Source organism: Peromyscus californicus, unplaced genomic scaffold (assembly GCF_007827085.1).
Source record: "Peromyscus californicus insignis strain IS unplaced genomic scaffold, ASM782708v3 Scaffold_7__1_contigs__length_154581171, whole genome shotgun sequence".
Classification (NCBI taxonomy): domain Eukaryota; kingdom Metazoa; phylum Chordata; class Mammalia; order Rodentia; family Cricetidae; genus Peromyscus; species Peromyscus californicus.
Genome location: NW_026294595.1, coordinates 129513432 through 129531850, shown reverse-complemented (window position 1 = coordinate 129531850; position 18419 = coordinate 129513432). Strand labels below are relative to the sequence as shown.

Here is an 18419-nt window from a genome sequence, read left to right as displayed (position 1 = left end):
CAAGTGTAAGGAAAGACTGCAAACAACAAGTTCACAGCCAGAATAGATGGAGAAATTTACATGACTCCTTTTACCTTTGTGATTTATGGTTTTATCTTTTTAGATGATCCCCGGGTATTGGAGCTACAGACAATTGTGAGCCACCATATGGATGCTGGGAATTGAATCTGGGTAATATGGAAAAGCAGCCAGTGCTTTTAACTGCCCAGTCCTCTCTACAACCTCCTACAGCTTTCTCTTATCACCTTTAATTAAAATCCAATGTTCTTTGGAAACCACTTTATGATGTCATTTATTAAAAAGTTCCCTTGCCGGGCGGTGGTGGCACACGCCTTTAATCCCAGCACTCGGGAGGCAGAGCCAGGCGGATCTCTGTGAGTTCGAGGCCAGCCTGGGCTACCAAGTGAGTCCCAGGAAAGGCGCAAAGCTACACAGAGAAACCCTGTCTCGAAAAACCAAAAAAAAAAAAAAAAAAAAAAGTTCCCACAGAGAACCTTTAAACAATATAACTCCGGAAGGCACCAAAATCATACATATTGCTATTATTAAGACACTGTCACACAATTCTCTCTTGAGAAGCCTGCACTCATGTCTTGGGTGTGTACTGGTCTTTTCCTAAGTGACTCTTTCCCTTAATGTTAAGCTTCTATCTATGTTAAAAAATCTTTTCTATCCAGGCAAGGTTACGCATGCCTGCAAATGCAGCATTCAGGAAGTGGAAACAGGAGGATTAGCAGATTCAAGACCAGCCTTGACTACAAATAAAGTTTAAAGTCTGAGAAGGTATGAAATTAAAACCACTTTCCCATTATAAATAACTGTTCTCAGTAAGAAGTTACCTGGGAGGATACTTGTACATTAATACAGTGTGACTCAAAGAAGGTAGAGTTCTATTTGCTTTGAAAGAACCATATTATGACTTTGTTTTTCCTGAAGATTTTAACAAACTGTGTCATTTGTTTTTGGCCCTGCTGGGGATGGAATCCACGGCTTTGGGCACACTGGGCAAGCGTTCCAACACTGAATTATACCCAAGCCTTTAAAATATTTTTACCATGAAAATTTCTACACATTACAGAAGTATATAGGTAACGTGGGAGCTTGTTGTACTAGTCTACCCAACTTCCAAACCATAATATTATGCTCTGTTTCCCGACTGACCCTCCTGACTCTACCTCCCAAGTAATGGGATTCCAGACATGTTCCCTGTGCTTGGCTTCTAACTTATCTATTCTCCCCTGCAGCTATGAACTAATATGGCACGCCCTTTTTCTGGATGATTTTCTCTTATAATATGTGACACTGCTTTTTTGGTTTTCCCATTTAAACTTTAAGGTTTATTTTATTATTTATTTATATATATGTATTTGTGTCTATGTGTGGGCAAATACATTTATGTGGATGCCCACAGAGGCCAAAGAGGTGGTTTGGAGTTACAGACTGAACTGGAGTTCCAGGCAGTTTGTGAACCACCTAACATGGGTGCTAGCAGAACTAGGGTCCTCTGGAAGAGCAGCATACATTCCTTAATGCTCAGCCATCTCTCCAGCCCCCTTTCTCGTGGTTTTCAATTCCTAATCTTACCTTCTTCTCCAAAATGCTGGATTACAGGTTTGTACCAACACCCCCAACACACCCAAATGCTGGGATCACATAAGTAAGTCAGCATACTTGGCCCACAATTTATCAATCTGAACCTGAAAATTGGTAGTTATTTATTCATGTGTATGTGTATGTTCCCGTGCCCATGCCCGTGTGTGTGTGTGTGTGTGTGTGTGTGTGTGTGTGTGTGTGTGTATGTATGTATGTGTATGTGTGTTTACAGATGTGTATACATGAGTGTCTGTGAAAGCCAAAAGACATCAGAACTCAGGAGCTAACTTTCCAACCCCCTGAACCTGAAGTTGAAATGAATGACTACAAGTTCATTCACTCTTATCTATTTCTGCATGCTGTGGTAAGCAGTCAGTGAACCCTTACCTTGTTTCATCTTTGGGTCTGCAGCCATCATCATTCTGTGAAATACCTTTAACAATAAATTTAAACAAAATGAGATTCAAGAGAGTAATTTTCAACTGAAACTAAAAAAAAAAAAGCCTTTTATTAAACTATTAAACCTTTCTAGTACATAATATAAATCCAAACATACATTTTAAAGGGAAAATACAATGATGTTCAAATTCTTCAGTTTTATACATACCATTAATTATTCAATGAGAGATTAGTTAAGGTGCATTACCCACACCCTACTTCGGCATTTTTTGATATATATATTTTACTCTAATTCAAACCCAGTATTTAGCCATTTTCTCAAATCTCAAGCTTGTACTGAACTCAGGTTCCTGCCTCAGTCTCATTAGAATTAGAGTTGCGCGCCCTCATACGCAGCTTTTAACCACTTACTTTATCTGAAACATGGGAGAAAATTACTAATCAATAGCAGAACGGTCAATATAAGACAACTCTGAAATAGCAAAGTCATTTAGTAACTTTCTTTATATAAAGGAGCTGGGGGGTAAAAACCTCAGAGAAAATGAAAGACTCAAAGAACTCTCTGAGAGGAAGATGAAAAAACAAAAACCAAGGAAGTTTCAAAGAGGCCCAAACGAAGAGGAGGAGGACAACCGAAAACTGCGTAAGAACTCGAGTTGAACAGTCTCGGCGCAACTGGCAAAAGAACAAAACTCCCAAGATACAGCCACGGTTCCAGCAGTAAAACCACCAGTCCACCACACCACAGCACATAACCACATTATGCCATGGCTAGCAAGGGTGGTGGAAGCCTATTGTTTTCCTTTTTTAAGTACTGAAGATCACAGAAATATACATTTAAAAAATGATACAGTGGAATGGATAAACTGTAGAGTTGCTTCGTAATTGAAACTGTATGAAAATCTACAGTACTAAAAACAAACTAACAAAATATGTGACCTCAAAAATACGCTAAGTGTGGGCTGGCAAGATGATTGACTGCTGCCAAACCTGATGACTTGAGTTTGATCCCTGGAACCCATCTGATGGAACCAACTCACAAAAGTGGGCCCCTAACCTCCATACTCTCACCACACTCATACACCTACACACATACAAACACACAACAATTTTCAAGAAAAGCCATTAACTATACATCTGAAATGGTGACCTTGCGATACATAAAATGTACTCTAATAAAATTTTAGAGGGGTCTCTAAGAACATGACATGGTGTTGGCTGAGAGTTCTCCGAAGGTGGTAGTCAGGGGCTGAGGGACCTCCAGCAGAGCAATCACACAGGACAAACAAATTTACCATGTGGATAGATAGACCTGAAGAGTTCAAGTGCCAGCATGTCAACTTGCCCAAGGACATAGCCATGCTGGTTCCTAGAACCCATCTGGTGTCTGAATATGATTGGAGAGATCTTGGCATTCGGCAGTCAGGCTGGTGACTTGTGAACCTGAACCTCACATCTTACTTTTCTGTTCTAGCAGCCATTATCCAAGAAGCCAAAGAAATGAAGCAGCGAGCCACCTTTCAGCCTCAAGCTTTACACAGTAAGTTGTCCTTACTGTCACATCTGATAGCGTGATTATTTTGCTTTGCTTCTCACTTTGATACTTACAGGATGTTCAATCCACTGTTTGAATGTGCTGGCACCTGCTTTGCTTCTTAAGTCAAGCCAACAATACCACAGCCCTGTCAGATGTGTGTGACCCCAAAGCCATAGTGTGCTCCATACCCAGCAGGCCACATTGGCTACACTGAGCCAGTGTCCAATGATCAGTTCATAGCTGTTACAGGGAAAGTATGAAATTGTTGTTGTGGTTTTCCTGTATTGGGTGTTGTATTTATGGTGACTTATGATTCATGTCTCAATATATTGGAAACTTTCCATTTTATCCAACAAATCTGTTACCTGTTACAAGCTTGACTAAAGAGGACTTTTTATAATCTTAAAAAAAACCCAAACCAAAACAGGGTTGGGGATAAAACTCACTTGGTAGAATTCTTGTTTAACATGCACAAAACCCTGATTCTGAGCCCCAGCACTACACATACCAGGTGTGATAGTTCCCATTAGTTATCTCACCAAGAGACTGCCATAAATTCATCTGGGACACACATTATATTACAGGTCAGTCTGAGCTCCAGGGTGAAACTGTCTCAAAATAAAATGAAACAATGTTTTTTTATATGTACTTTATTTTCTTTCTCTTTCTTTCTTTCTTCCTTTCTTTCTTTCTTTTATTTTATTTTTTTTTTTTTTTTGGTTTTTGGAAACACGGTTTCTCCGTGTAGTTTTGGTGCCTGTCCTGGATCTCGCTCTGTAGACCAGGCTGGTCTCGAGCTCACAGAGATCCACCTGGCTCTGCCTCCCAAGCGCTGGGATTAAAGTTGTGCGCCACCCGGCTCTATATTTTCTTATAATGTTTAAAATATGCGACATAAGTGGAATGAGAAAACTATACCATATATGTATGTAGCATTAAGTACTAAATCAAGTCAGTACTCCATTTCTCCCACAAATAAAAAAGCCACTGGTGGAGGTGGGGTAGCTCAGCAGGTAAAAGCACTTGCCAAGCCTCACAACCTGAATTCAATGTCTGGAAACTACATGAAAAGTCAGGACACTGTAGTGCATCCATAATCCAGCACTCCTAGAGCAAGATGGGAGTCAGACGGAAATGCCTAGAATCTCCCAGGCCAGCAGCCTGGAGTGTGCAGCACAGCAGCCAAAGGAAGAGGCTGAAGGTGAAAACCAACTCCAAAAACTGTCTTCTACACAACTGACCTCTGCATGGGCTGCAGTGCATGGGTACTTCATCCATACATATATTGTACACACACGCATTCATGCATGTGCAACACACACCACAATAAAATAAATAAGAAAGTCACTTGGAGAAGGGCAAAGTGATACGAAAAATGTATCCAAATTCTAAATGTATGTGTTTTACCCACAGGAAACCCTGGAAGAGCTACAAAGATTTTGCCTCAGTGAGCTAAATTAAAAGAGCACTCCCAGCCGGGCGGTGGTAGCACACGCCTTTAATCCCAGCACTCCGGAGGCAGAGGCAGGTGGATGGATCTCTGTGAGTTGGAGGCCAGCCTGGTCTACAGAGCGAGGCCAACCTGGTCTACAGAGCGAGATCCAGGAAAGGCACAAAGCTACACAGAGAAACCCTGTCTCGGAAAAAAAAAAAAAAAGAGAGCACTCCCACCACAAAATAACTAGTTCCTGAAGAAATTTCATTAATATCCCTCGATGGATATACAGTATGTAGGCCTTATCTAGAAGTGGTGAGAAGCAGGCAATGGGGACTAAATGAAGGAGGTAGGTCATGGGGCAGAGGTGTCCTTGGGATAATATGCTTCCTTGGCCTTTTCCTATATTCCTTTCTGTTTAATTCCTGGCTCCCATAATGTGAAGTACTAATAATATACTTAGACCTGAAATAACTGCTTACCCAGAAGTTTAATGGAACCACAAAAAATTAAAGCCTAATAAGAAAAAGTCCAAGTTTAAAAGCAATAGGCACACATAATAAGCAGAGATTTCATCTTACTTTTCTTTTTTTGGAGACAAGAGTCTCACTATGTAGTGCTGGCTAGCCTAGAACTCACTATATATACCAGTCTGGGCTCAAAGGCAACAAAGATCTGCCAGCTTCGGCCTCCTGAATGCTGAGATTAAAGGTATGTGCCACCACACTTGCTATTTAATAGAAGCTGACTTCCCAGCTTATTTTATCTTTGTTGACTGTGTGTACTCCATGGTATGTGTGAGAGTTAGAGGACAACTTTTACAAGTTCTTTCCACCTTTTCATGGGTTCTGGGGTCAAATTCAGGTCCTCAGGCTAAGCTACCTCACGAGCCTTCCCTAAACTAATTTTAAACACATTCAGAGTATATACAGCAAAGACAAAGACCTTGGGCCAGAAGTGGGTGTGGCAACTCATGTGTAATTCCAGCACTAAGGAAGCCAGTCACAGAGAAGGACTCTTTCAGAGGCGGTGAGATGGAGCAGCTGGTAAAGGCAATTAGTACCAAGCCTAATGACAGGAGTTTGATCCCCAGGATCCCATGGTAGGAGAGAACCAACTCTTGCAAGTTGTCTTTGGACCTCCACACTGGTGCTATGGCATGTGAATGCATCTATGTTGTGGGAATTCATTTCGTTCAGCCAATGGCTTTGGGGTACAAGCCCTAGGGCATGGCTTTGTCTGCATGTGTGACCCCTTGAGAGCTGAGGGAGAATTGTCCTGCAATCTCTTGGGTCGCTGGAGACCTGACAGTTGGTTTCCAAAACCCCTGGGCAGAATGGAGGACAACAACAGCTGAATAAGCAGTGGTGTTTATTTCTTTCTGTAGCCGAGAGAGTATTATCCCCATTTTATATCTTAATAAATTCCAGAGATCCTTTAACAGACTCCTGTGGGTTTACATAACACATCTATACACACAAATAAATAAGTGTAGTAAAAACTTTTTTTTAAAAAAAGAGAACTGCTTCAAATTCATGACCAATACAGGGTACAAAGCAAGTTCAAGGACAGCCTAAGCCACACAGTGAGACCCTTTCTCAAAAAACAAAATAACAACAACAAAAACCTAAGCCAGATATGGTGGCTTACACCTTTAGATTTTACTCTAAAATAAAGACTCACTAGCATGACTTTTGCATTAAAGTGCCAGCTACTGAGAAAACAAACAGAAAAACATGAAGCTGTAAGTACTCAAGGTTAGGGTGGCTTGACAATATGATTATTTATATTTTATCGTGCGTGTGTGTGTGTGTGTGTGTGTGTGTGTGTGTGTGTGTGTGAATGTAACTATTGTAGATTTCCTGTGAACAGCGTTCAACTGAAGTTCAGTTTTGTAGCAGTATAACCATTTCTGAATTGTCCTTCTACTTTGTAATTCCTTTTTTTAAAAAAAAGAGAGGGAAGGACACAAGATGGCTCAGTCTGTTAAGGCACTTGCCTCCACTCAACGAGCTGAGTCCAGTGCTTAGACCAACATGGAAGAAGTAAAGGACTGACTCTACAAGTGTCCTCTGACTTCCGAGTGTGTGCTGTGGCACGAGCACTCCTACACACCCACCAAGTAAATAAATAAATAAATAAATACATGTAAGTTAAAGACACAGTGTAGAAAACTCTTCATACCTATCTTCAAGTTCCTGCTATGAAAAGTTGTGTTAAAGAAGAAGTCTCCACCAATGAAGCAACAGAGGGTCACAGTACCTAACAGCCGGAACTGCTTTATAACTCAGTTCTAAGTAAACAACAAGTCTTTGTCAGACCAAACACCAAAACTATTAATTTAGAGTTCAATGTTGTAGGGCCTTGGAAATCTGTGGTAAAAGCAAAAATAGAGTGGTAGTTGGTGCACATCTTTAATTCTAGCACTCAGGAGGCAGAGCGAGGCAGATCTCTGTGAGTTCAAGGCCAGCCTGATTTACAGAAAGATCCAGGACAGGCACCAAAACTACACAGAGAAATCTTGTCTCAAAAAAAAAAAAAAAAAAAAAAAAAGGAATAAATTGGAAAGAAGTTTTACTAAAAACACTACCAGATAGTCCGGGGTCACTGGAAACTTCTTTATTATGGTTAATTCCTCTTTAACACAAACCAGTATACCCCACAAATTGCAAAATGTACCAGCACACAGATAATGAATCAGGTTTATTACTATAATAACACAAAAGATATCCCTGTAAGGGAGTAGAAATGGCAAATGGATTCCAGCTTGTACTGACTGTCTAGTACTACAAGGACCTGAAGTCAATTAAACTCAATCAGCCACTGCTACAGATGGTAACTTATATCCACCACTGGCAGGGGAAGAGGTGACATTCAAAGGTACTGTATTAGCTGCTACGAATAGCATTCAGGATATACTTTATCAATCAGTTCAATAGTCACAGGTCAACTGTAGTTCAACTTTTTTTAATAATTTATTTTTTTTTACTTGCATTGGTGTTTTGCCTGCATGTGTGTCTGTGTGAGGATGCAGGATCCCCAGTTACAGATAGTTGTGAGCTGTCATGTAGGCGTTGAGAATTAAACTAAGGATATGTTGCTTTGGAAAATAGGCTCTGCTTTTGCTTGAAAGGGGGCACCATTTGTAGCTAGAGTTTTTCTGGTCCTGCCTATGATGATATTTTATCTGTACTGAAATGTGATTTTATTTGTATGTTAATAAAGTTGCCTGGGGGTCAGAGCTAATAGCAAGCCATAGCAGAAGCTGGGTGGTGGTGGTGCACACCTTTAATCCCAGCTCTTGGGAGGCAGAGCTAGGCGGATCTCTGTGTGTTCAAGGATACAGCCAGCATGGAGACACACACCTTTAATCTCAATACCAACCATAGAAGACCTGGAGGTCTGTACAGACAGGCAGTGACGAGGAGGTCATGTGGTTGGGTTTACAACCAATGAGAAGGCAGAATAGAAAGTCTATAAAAAAAGACAAACAGGCCGGGCGGTGGTGGCGCACGCCTTTAATCCCAGCACTCGGGAGGCAGAGCCAGGCGGATCTCTGTGAGTTCGAGGCCAGCCTGGGCTACCAAGTGAGTTCCAGGAAAGGCGCAAAGCTACACAGAGAAACCCTGTCTCGAAAAACCAAAAAAAAAAAAAAAAAAAGACAAACAGGAAGTAGCTCTCTTGCTGAAGAAGACAGCAGCAGCAGTGAAGGGTAAGGGTAAGGTTTTTAGCTCTTAGCTCTGACCTCTTGGGCTTTCATCTCTGCATTGGCTCTGTGTTTCTTATTTAACAAGACCGTTCATCTACACCTGCCTGGCCCACAGTCAGGACAAATCTCTCTCATCCACCAGTCCTGCAGCCATTCAGACCCAACCAAGTAAACATACAAAGACTTATATTACTTATAAACTGTATGGCCATGCCAGGCTTCTTGCTAACTGTTTTTATATCTTAAATTAACCCATTTCTATTAATCTATTGGCTTACCGGTATCTTAACATCTGTTTCTCATCATGGCGGCTGGCAGCATCTCTCTGCCTCAGCCTTCCACTTCCCAGAATTCTCCTCTCTCCTTGTCTCACCTATATTTCCTGCCTGGCTACTGGCCAATCAGCTTTATTTATACAGAGCAATACAGTTATATAAAGAAATAGATAGCTTTTAAAAATAAAGTCTTTAAAGAGACAGTAAAGGTAATATAAAAAATAAGCTACGTAAAGATGGATATCACACAGAGAATCTGCATTATGTTGTCTTTGGGATTTTTAACTGCAGAAAAAAAAATTGATTGTAAAAGCTGTTGAGTTAAGCCAATATGTATATTTTAAAGATACCTTGACTTCAAAATTTGGATCTAAGGATATGTTGGTTTGGAAAAGAGGCTCTGCTTTTGTTTGAAAGGGGGAAGTGCTGTGGATATCGTTCTGTATAAATAAAATGCTGATTGGCCAGTAGCCAGGCAGGAAGTATAGGCGGGACAAGCAGAGAAGAGAATTGGCTGAGTAGAAAGACACTGCCAGCGACTGCCATGAGAAGATGTTAAGATACCGGTAAGCCACGAGTCACGTGGCAACTTATAGATGAATAGAAATGGGTTGATTTAAGATATTAGAATAGTTAGCAAGAAGCCTGTCACGGACATACAGTTTATAAGTAATATAAGTCTCTGTGTGTTTACTTGGTTGGGTCTGAGTGGCTGTGAGATTGGCGGGTAAGAGAGATTTGTCCTGACTGTGGTCCAGACAGGACTAAAGAAAACTCCAACCACATTAAACCCAGAGTGCTTTTAATCACTGGACCATGTTTTCAACCCAAAAATATTTTGCATGGGATTTTGTAGGGGATTTTCTGGTTTTTGTTTTTGAAGACAGGGTTTCTCTGTGTAGCCCTGGCTGTTCTGGAACCCATTATGTAGATCAAGCTGGCCTCAAACTCACAGAGATCCTCCTGCCCCTGCCTCCGAAGTGCTGGGATTTAAGGTGTGCGCCATCACTGTAAGCAAGTGTTGCAACTCGGGTTGGGGGGGGGGTATCCTGAATGCTCGGGGAGTCAGGCTATACTTTGAGCTGCTAGGACAGCTCTGGCAGCTGGAACTGCAATGAGACATCAGCTCTGGAGAGGTATCCTGACTGTGAGAATTAGGCTATACATGGAGTTGGGGTGCGGTGGGGGATGGTCTTCCTGCAGGATATAGCAATCCTGCTCCTCTCTTGGAAAGCGGCTACAGCTGAGCTTTGTTCAGCCCCCCACTTAAGGGGGCTTCCCAGCAGAGCTCTGCTTCTTCTCTGGCCCATGATATTGCTTTTTTTGTTTCACTCAGCTAATGGGGAAACCCCTGTAGAAATGTAGCAATCTCCTCTGGCTCTGGGAAAATGTTGTTACTTTTTCTACTCCACCTTGCTCAGTGCCCTAGGGGATGTCTCAGCAAGGTTCTTCTGTTCAGCTCTGCCTTGCTCAGTCCCCCAAGGGAACATCTCTGCAAGGTTTTTTCTGCTCAGTCCCCTAAGGAATGTCTTAGCAAGGTTCTTCTCTGCACCTCGAATGAAGATCTTCACACCCAAGACTCTATTGTGAAAGAGATGTATTTGGGAAGGAGTCGTCCAGGAGAGTGGCTGCCTCTGCCAGGGAGGGAAAGAACAGCCCACAACTGAACAGGCAGGGTGGTTTATATAGGGTTTCTTAGGGACGGAGTTAGAAGATTTTCTGTCCAGGGATTGGTTAGTTTTTTGTTTGTTTGTTTGTTTGTTTGTTTGTTTTTATTTGCTCAAGGATTGGTTAGTTTCATGGGTTAGGGGCAGAGATGGCCCTGATTTCAGAGACAAACTATGTTTCTTTCACTGGCCTCTCTTAGCTTTTTGGCTCTAATTCTAAGGCCAGGGCATATTTCTTTCACTGGCTCTGATTCCAGGGACAAAGAGTGTTTCTTTGGCACTGGTTTCAGAGTCGGGGCATCTTTCTTTGGTTCTGGGTTCAGGGATAGTGTTTATTTCACTGGTTCTGGGTCCCAGGGTCACAGTGTTCTGGGATTGGTTGGTTTCCTGCTCTGTGAATGGCTGATTTCACTGGTCAGTTGATCAAGGGCAGAGATGGCTCTGATGTCAGAGCCAAACTGTGTTTCTTTCACTGGCCTTTCTTAGCTTTTTGGCTCTAATTCTAAGGCCAGCGCATATTTCTATCACTGGTTCCGATTCTATGGACAAAGAGTGTTTCTTTGGCACTGGTTTCAGAGTCAGGGCATCTTTCTTTGGTTCTGGGTTCAGGGATAAAGTGTTTCACTGGCTCAGGTCCCTGGTTCTGGGCTCCAGGGTCAGAGTGGGTTTCTTTAGTTGGCCCCTTTTCCCTACAATCACTGCCTGGTGTGATTCAACTTTTATTCATCCATCTTTTTAACTTGCAGAATTTTTTTAATTTATAGAAACACTGCAACAAAAACAAAATATTTAATGTGATCAGTTTCTTTTTTATTATTAATTTTATTATGGTACTGGGAATTGAATTTAGGGTCTCACACATGCTATGTTAGCACTCTACCACTAACCTATATTCCTAGACCAATGCCTTTTTAAAAAGAAAATAAACCTATTTTTTTCTGAAAAGACCAGTAATAACAATAATTATAAATACCACACTAGCTATTGTTTGTCAGAAGACTCCTAAGAGACCTGAACACAAAGTAATAACTGAACTGAGCACATTGGCCTATGTCTGCCTTATAATCCCTGCACTTAGAAGGCTGAGGCAAGAAGATGAGAGTTCAAGATCAACGGAGTACTGGAGACACAGCTCGGTGGGTGTGTAAGCACAAGGACCTGAGTTCAGACCCTTAGCATCCATGTAGAAACCTGGAGAGGCAGCACTTGCTTATAATCCCAGTAATAAACAGAAGGCCTGGAGACAGGTGGATCCTAGGGGCTCTCTGCTTAGATACCCTAGACAAACTGGAAGATCATGAGAAATCCTGTCTCAAAAAGACACAGCAGATGGGGGCTGGAAAGAGGGCTTATAAGGACCAGAGTTAAGAGTCCCAGCATCCACGTCAGGCAGTTCATAACTACCTAGCTCCATAGGATTATCTAGGGAACCCACACAGGTGATACACACTCACAGACAAACACATACATATCATTAAAAATAATTTTTTTAAGGCAGACAAATGACTTAGAAAGACTTCCTAATATTAACCTTTGGCATCTACTGATGCATGCACAGGAGTATACTACCACCCCCACTCATAATTCACACACACACACACACACTCTAGAGAGAGACAGAGAAAGAGAAAGAAAATAAGGTCAGCCTAGTCTACGTAGTATATTATCTTCTTCAAAAAAAGGAGGGGGAAATGTAACCACTTAGCCAGGTGTTGGTAGCGCATGCCTTTAATGCCAGCACTCAGGAGCCAGAGGCAGGTGGATCTCTGAGTTGAGGCCAGCCTGATCTATAGAGCAAGTTCCAGGACAGCCAGGGCTACATAGAGAAACCCTGTCTTGAAAAACCAAAAACCAACAACCAAAAAAGAAAAAGTAATCACTTACTTTCTGAGCACGAAGTTTCACCATTAGTAACCACTTCAGCTTCTACTTGCAGACCATCAAGACAAACTGACAAATCTCCGATTGTCTCTGTTGGCTCTTTGTCTCCTAGAAGCTGCAAAGTCATAACTACTTCTTCAACTGAAAAAGAACAAAATTATGCAAGAAAGATCACTCTTCCAATTATGTGTACACTGTTTTACTGGACAAAGGTTTAAGAACCTTTGAGACCAGAACACTGCTTTTTAAAAAGAAAATAAACTTCACCAATATATAGAATACAAAATATTAAATAATCTACTTCATCTATTATATTCATTCCACCCTTGTAAGAACATAGTATAAATCAAACCAACATGAAAACAAAGGTTATTTAGCAATATAAACTTGTACTATAGAGAATGAAAACATAATTTAAGAATTGATTAAATATCATAAAGACCTAAATAAGAAAAATATTCTGAGAATTGTGTTAAGGGATAGAAAAACAATTCCCATTTAAACTATCAGCTCTAACTAAAATGAGTTATGACTTTATAAATGAAAATAAAACCACCACCTAAAATAGGAGACTTCAAATTTAAGCAATAGAAACAAACATTGAGGAATCTGTCTACGCCTTTAACCCTAACATCACTTTTGTCTCTCTGAAGTATTTTCCTTCATTTCTGCTTTAAATCTTTTAGTTTTTCAGTAATTCACTATGTATTACTTTATTAATACTTATTTACTAAGGAAATAAATATTTACTAAAATAGTATATCCAAATGAATGACCAAACAAAATTATTCAGAATGCTTTAAATAGTTTTAGGACTTTTCTGTCACTTTTTATAACCACATAGATACTTTTTATAGTTGTTTTGTTTTGTCTTGCTCTCACAACGTAGCCCTGGCTGGCCTGGAACTCAGTATATAGCCCAGGCTGGCCTTGACCTTACAGAGATTCATCTACCTCTACTTTCCGGATGCTACAATTAAACATGTCAACCACCCCCAGTTCAATAATCATTTAAATTTAAGGACCAATAATAATGTGAGTTGTTCCACATGTTTAACATAAGAATTTCTCCAAAAAAAAAACCAGCAAAGTACATTTTATGTTACTCTTACATACATACGTTTCATATTGTTTGACTTTAATGTTTCATAAATATCTAATGCAGCAGTTCCCAACAAAACATCAGATTTCAGGGTCTGGTGACTCCACACACGAAAATGTAATTTACTCGTAGGGGTAACGATACTGAAAGTAAAAAAGGAGGGAAATATTGTTTTCATTAAACATCATAATGAGATCCTTAATAAGTTCAATAAAGCTTTAATGTTTAAATTTTTTTATTGTACCTTTTTTCTTAAATTAAAACAAATTACATTTATTTATTTAGTTGGATGTGGAGGTCAAAGGACAACTTGCAGGAGTTGGTTCTCTCCTTCCAGCATTAGGGTCTCAGGGATCTAGCTCAGATCGTCAGTCTTGGAGGCAAGTACCTTTACCTACTGAACTATGTGGGCAGTCCCTCACTGTGCCTCCTAAAAAGTTTACTAGTAACCAGGTGGTCTATGCTCTGAAATCTCATGAAAACTGTGTTTGAACGCAACTGGACTGTAAGATCACTCTCACACACACACATACACACACATATGGTGATATTTTATTTGTATTAAAATGTTATTTGTATGTTAATAAATAAAGTTGCCCGGGGGTCAGAGCTATTAGCAAACCATAGGAAAGCAGAGCAGTGGTGGCGTACGCTTGTAATTCCAGCACTTGGTAGGCAGAGCTGGGTAAGTCTCTGTGTGTTCAGGGATACAGCCATTATTGGATACACATGCCTTTAATCTTAATACCAATCATGGAAAACCTGGAGGCCTATACAGACAGGCCGTGAGGAGGCGGTCATGTGGTTGGGTTTACAACCAATGAGAAGGCAGGACAGGAACTCTATATAAAGACTTTAACACAGGGGTAGCTCTGGTTCGGAGAGGTAGGACCACCGCAGGAGGAAGGGTAAGGTTTTAGCTCTTAGCTCTGACCTCTTGGCTTTCTTCTTTGCATTGGTTCTGTGTTTCTTATTTAATAAGAAGGTTGGATACATCTACATTTGGCGCCCAACGTGACAAGAATTCATTAAAAACCGCTTGGATTGGCTTGGCGGCAGGTCCGGTTTCCGGCCTGGGCGGCCCGGCTGCCTAGCTCAGGCCCAGGCCTGACTGACCTGCAGCTGGAGCTACTTGCAACTGCTACAAACAACTCAGACCTGCCCTGCCGAACAGGGCCCCTGCCTGTAAAGCCAAGGCTTGACTCGGCTCAAGCGGCTATGCTCTCTCTCTCTCTCTCTCTCTCTCTCTCTCTCTCTCTCTCTCTCTCTCTCTCTCTCTCTCTGTAAAGCCAAGGCTTGACTCGGCTCAAGCGGCTATTCTCTCTCTCTCTCTCTCTCTCTCTCTCTCTCTCTCTCTCTCTCTCTCTCTCTCTCTCTCTAGCTGGATTCACACCTCAAACACCAGGTGGCTGTGAAATTCCCTGGGATTCTACTGTTCTACCCAGACTTGGTAAGTCAATTAACATATCTATTTAAAAGAGAATTTTTTTCTACATTAAAAAAAAAATGGGCTTTATGTGTACACTGGAAGAAAATTGGGCTTTGTTTGAAATTTTAGGCACTCTGACAATGGAACAACTATATGAAAAGATTAATATTGATCGAATTATTCAGTTTATTACTTTTCTTATCCTCATTTTACTATTTAAAAAGATAGTCAACTTAAGTGCCAGGATAACAGTCTTAGAAAAACTTGTTAAACCGGTAAAAATGAATTATAGAGAAATTCAAATTCAGACAGAAGAAATAAATAGTGAAGTTGTTTCAAAATTGGATCATAAGGTTACAGAAAGAAAGCCAGTTTTCACACAATCACCCTTAATTTATCCAGTAGCCGTACAGCAGCTACCTGATGAAGAGAATGAACAAAATACTTGGGTTCCAGTTGAAATGTTAGACTTACGAAGATTTAAGGAGGCAATAGCATCTTATGGCATGCACTCCCCATATGTAAAGCAAATGTTAAACACCTGGTCAACTTGTAATAGGATTCTATCAAAGGACTGGCGGGAATTGGCACAGGCTGTTCTTGAACCCGGACAAAATCTCCAGTGGAAAATGTGGTTCAATAATGAGGCTAAAAATATAGAAAGACAATGGAGGGATAGCGGAATATAAGTCTGCCAGGATCAGCTTATTGGAGAAGGCCAATATGCTTCAGTACAAACACAATGTTCATATGATGTCCAAACCCTAGTTCTATGTCGAACGGCAGCTTTGAATGCATGGGACAGAGTTGAAGAACCAGGAAAAAAAACTGAGTCATTTACAAAGGTTATACAGGGCCCCAAAGAATCTTTCACAGATTTCTTACAAAGATTGACTTCAGCAGTACAAAAAATGGTCCCGAATTCACAGGCTAGTCAGATAATAATTGAATCTTTAGCCTTTGAGAATGCAAATGCAGCGTGCAAAAGAATAATCAGGCTGTTAAAGGCAAGATCTGCACCTTTGGAAGATTGGATTAGAGATACAGTTAATGTAGAGGCTTATGACCATGATGATATGTGGGTAGGAAAAGCAATTTCAAAAGGTTTGAGCAATGTTAGATGTTTTGGATGTGGAAAGCAAGGACATTTGAAAAGGGATTGTAAACAGGTCATTCCTAGAAATAATGTTTCTTCAAGAAACACTGGCAACAGAATGCCCCTTCCTTCTGGAGTATGCAGAAGGTGTGGTAAGGGAAAACACTGGACCAACGAATGTAGATCAACAAGGGACAGACAGGGTAACCCTCTGCCTCGAGCTTCGGGAAACTCCCAGAGGGGCCTCAGGCAGGCCCCCACAGTAAATCCAGTTCAAACCTTTCCTGCAGTTGTAGAGGAAACCCCTACTCAAAGCAACTAAATAACCAAATGTCTATTGGAATAAATCATGTTAGTTGAGATGATGAAACAGAGAAAATAGGAAATACAGGAAAAAACATAAAGAAAATTTTTTGGCAAACTTCTTTTAATGAACAAAGACCAAAACTAACAATAAAAATAAATGGTGTTTTGTTGTCTGGTCTGGTAGACACAGGTGATGACATTACCATAATTGCACCAGAATTTTGGCATTCAACTTGGCCTCTTCAGGAGGTAAACATTCAACTCTTAGGAATTGGGACATTATCTCAAGTGAAACAAAGTGCAAGATGGCTTGAATGTATAGGTCCAGAAGGACAGAAAGGAAAATTAAAACCATATATGGCTAACATAGCTATGAACCTGTGGGGTCAAGACTTGTTACAACAATGGAATACTCAGATTAATATCCCTCCAATCTCAGAAACAAATCATAAATTAGTACATGTTTCTGAGAGAAATATTAAAAGATATTATTCTAATGAGTGCTCACCAGCCATCCATGTCATACAAGAACAGGACACAACTGATAATCTTCCAAAATCACTAACAGCTCTACCTTTAAAATGGTCAACAGATAAGCCTGTATGGGTTCAGCAATAGCCTTTAACAACAGAGAAACTCCAGGCTTTACAAGAGCTGGTGGAAGAACAGTTAAATGCTCATCATATTGAAGAATCAACCAGCCCTTGGAATTCTCCTGTATTTGTTATAAAAAAAAAAATCTGGTAAATGGAGAATGGTAACAGACCTTAGAGCAATTAACAAAGTAATTCAGCCAATGGGCTCTTTACAATCTGGAATTCCTTTGCCTACTCTGTTACTAAAAGGATGGCCTCTCATAGTTATTGATTTAAAAGACTGTTTCTTTTCAATACCCTTACAAGAAAAAGACAGAGAAAGATTTGCTTTCACAGTGCCTACTTATAATAATTCTCAACCGGTTAAAAGATTTCAATGGAGGGTTCTCCCACAGGGAATGTTGAATAGCCCAACTTTGTGCCAATATTTTGTAAAACAGCCATTAGAAGTGGTACGTAAAAAATTTCCTAAATCTATAATTTATCATTATATGGATGACATTTTATTAGCTGATTCAAATGCAGATACTTTAGAAAGAATGTTTGAAAAAGTAAAGAAAATTTTGCCTTGCTGGGGATTACAAATTGCTTCAGAAAAGGTACAAAGAGGAGATTCTATTAATTATTTAGGATATAAAATAGAACTTCAAAAAATTAGACCTCAAAAGGTGCAAATTAGGAGAGATCGACTACAGACTCTTAATGACTTTCAAAGATTATTTGGAGACATTTCTCATCTAAGAACTATTGTTGGGGTAAAAAATGATGAACTGAATAATTTGTTTAAAACCTTAGAAGGTGATAAGGACTTAAATAGTCCAAGAGAATTATCACCTGAAGCTGAGAAAGAATTGGCCTTGGTAGAAAAGAAAGTACATGAAGGGCACGTAGATCGTATTGATCCAAAGCTGGATTGCATTTTGGTTATTTTACCTTCTAGGCATTCCCCAACAGGAATATTAATGCAAAGGGAAGATATTATATTGGAATGGATAGTTTTACCAAATAAACCAAATAAAAAATTAAAAACTTATGTGGAAAAAATCTCTGACTTGATTTGGAAAGGAAAATTGAGACTTCGTCAATTAGCAGGAATAGACCCAGCAGAAATTGTCGTACCTTTAACTAAGGAGGACATTGAAAAATTATGGATAGAAAATGAAGCTTGGCAAAAAGCTTGTAGTAATTTTTTGGGAGAAATTAACAGGAAATATCCCAAAAGCAATAGAATTGATCTTATAAAGAGAGCTGATTGGATCTTGCCTCGAATTGTGAGGAAAAAACCCATATCTGGAGTTCGTACATTTTATACAGATGCCAACAAACAAGGAAAGGCAGGTTACAAATCAGAAAATTTAAGTAAAGTGGTTCAAAGTCCTTATAATTCAGTTCAA

At 40.1% G+C, this 18419-nt stretch overlaps 1 protein-coding gene across 3 annotated transcripts in view; it reads right to left on the bottom strand.

Annotated features, from left to right (window-relative positions):
- Itch (itchy E3 ubiquitin protein ligase) overlaps window positions 1-18419 on the bottom strand; it is a 119534-nt gene that overhangs the window by 59529 nt on the left and 41586 nt on the right. For 2 of the 3 annotated variants that reach the window (XM_052725594.1, XM_052725596.1), the window contains exons 5-7: window positions 13617-13741; window positions 12500-12637; window positions 1981-2026 (exon numbers count right to left, since the gene is read on the bottom strand). In XM_052725594.1, the coding sequence (XP_052581554.1) occupies window positions 1981-2026; window positions 12500-12637; window positions 13617-13741 (309 nt within the window). The remainder of the gene's footprint in view (window positions 1-1980; window positions 2027-12499; window positions 12638-13616; window positions 13742-18419) is intronic. The other variant, XM_052725597.1, reaches the window with a different exon arrangement.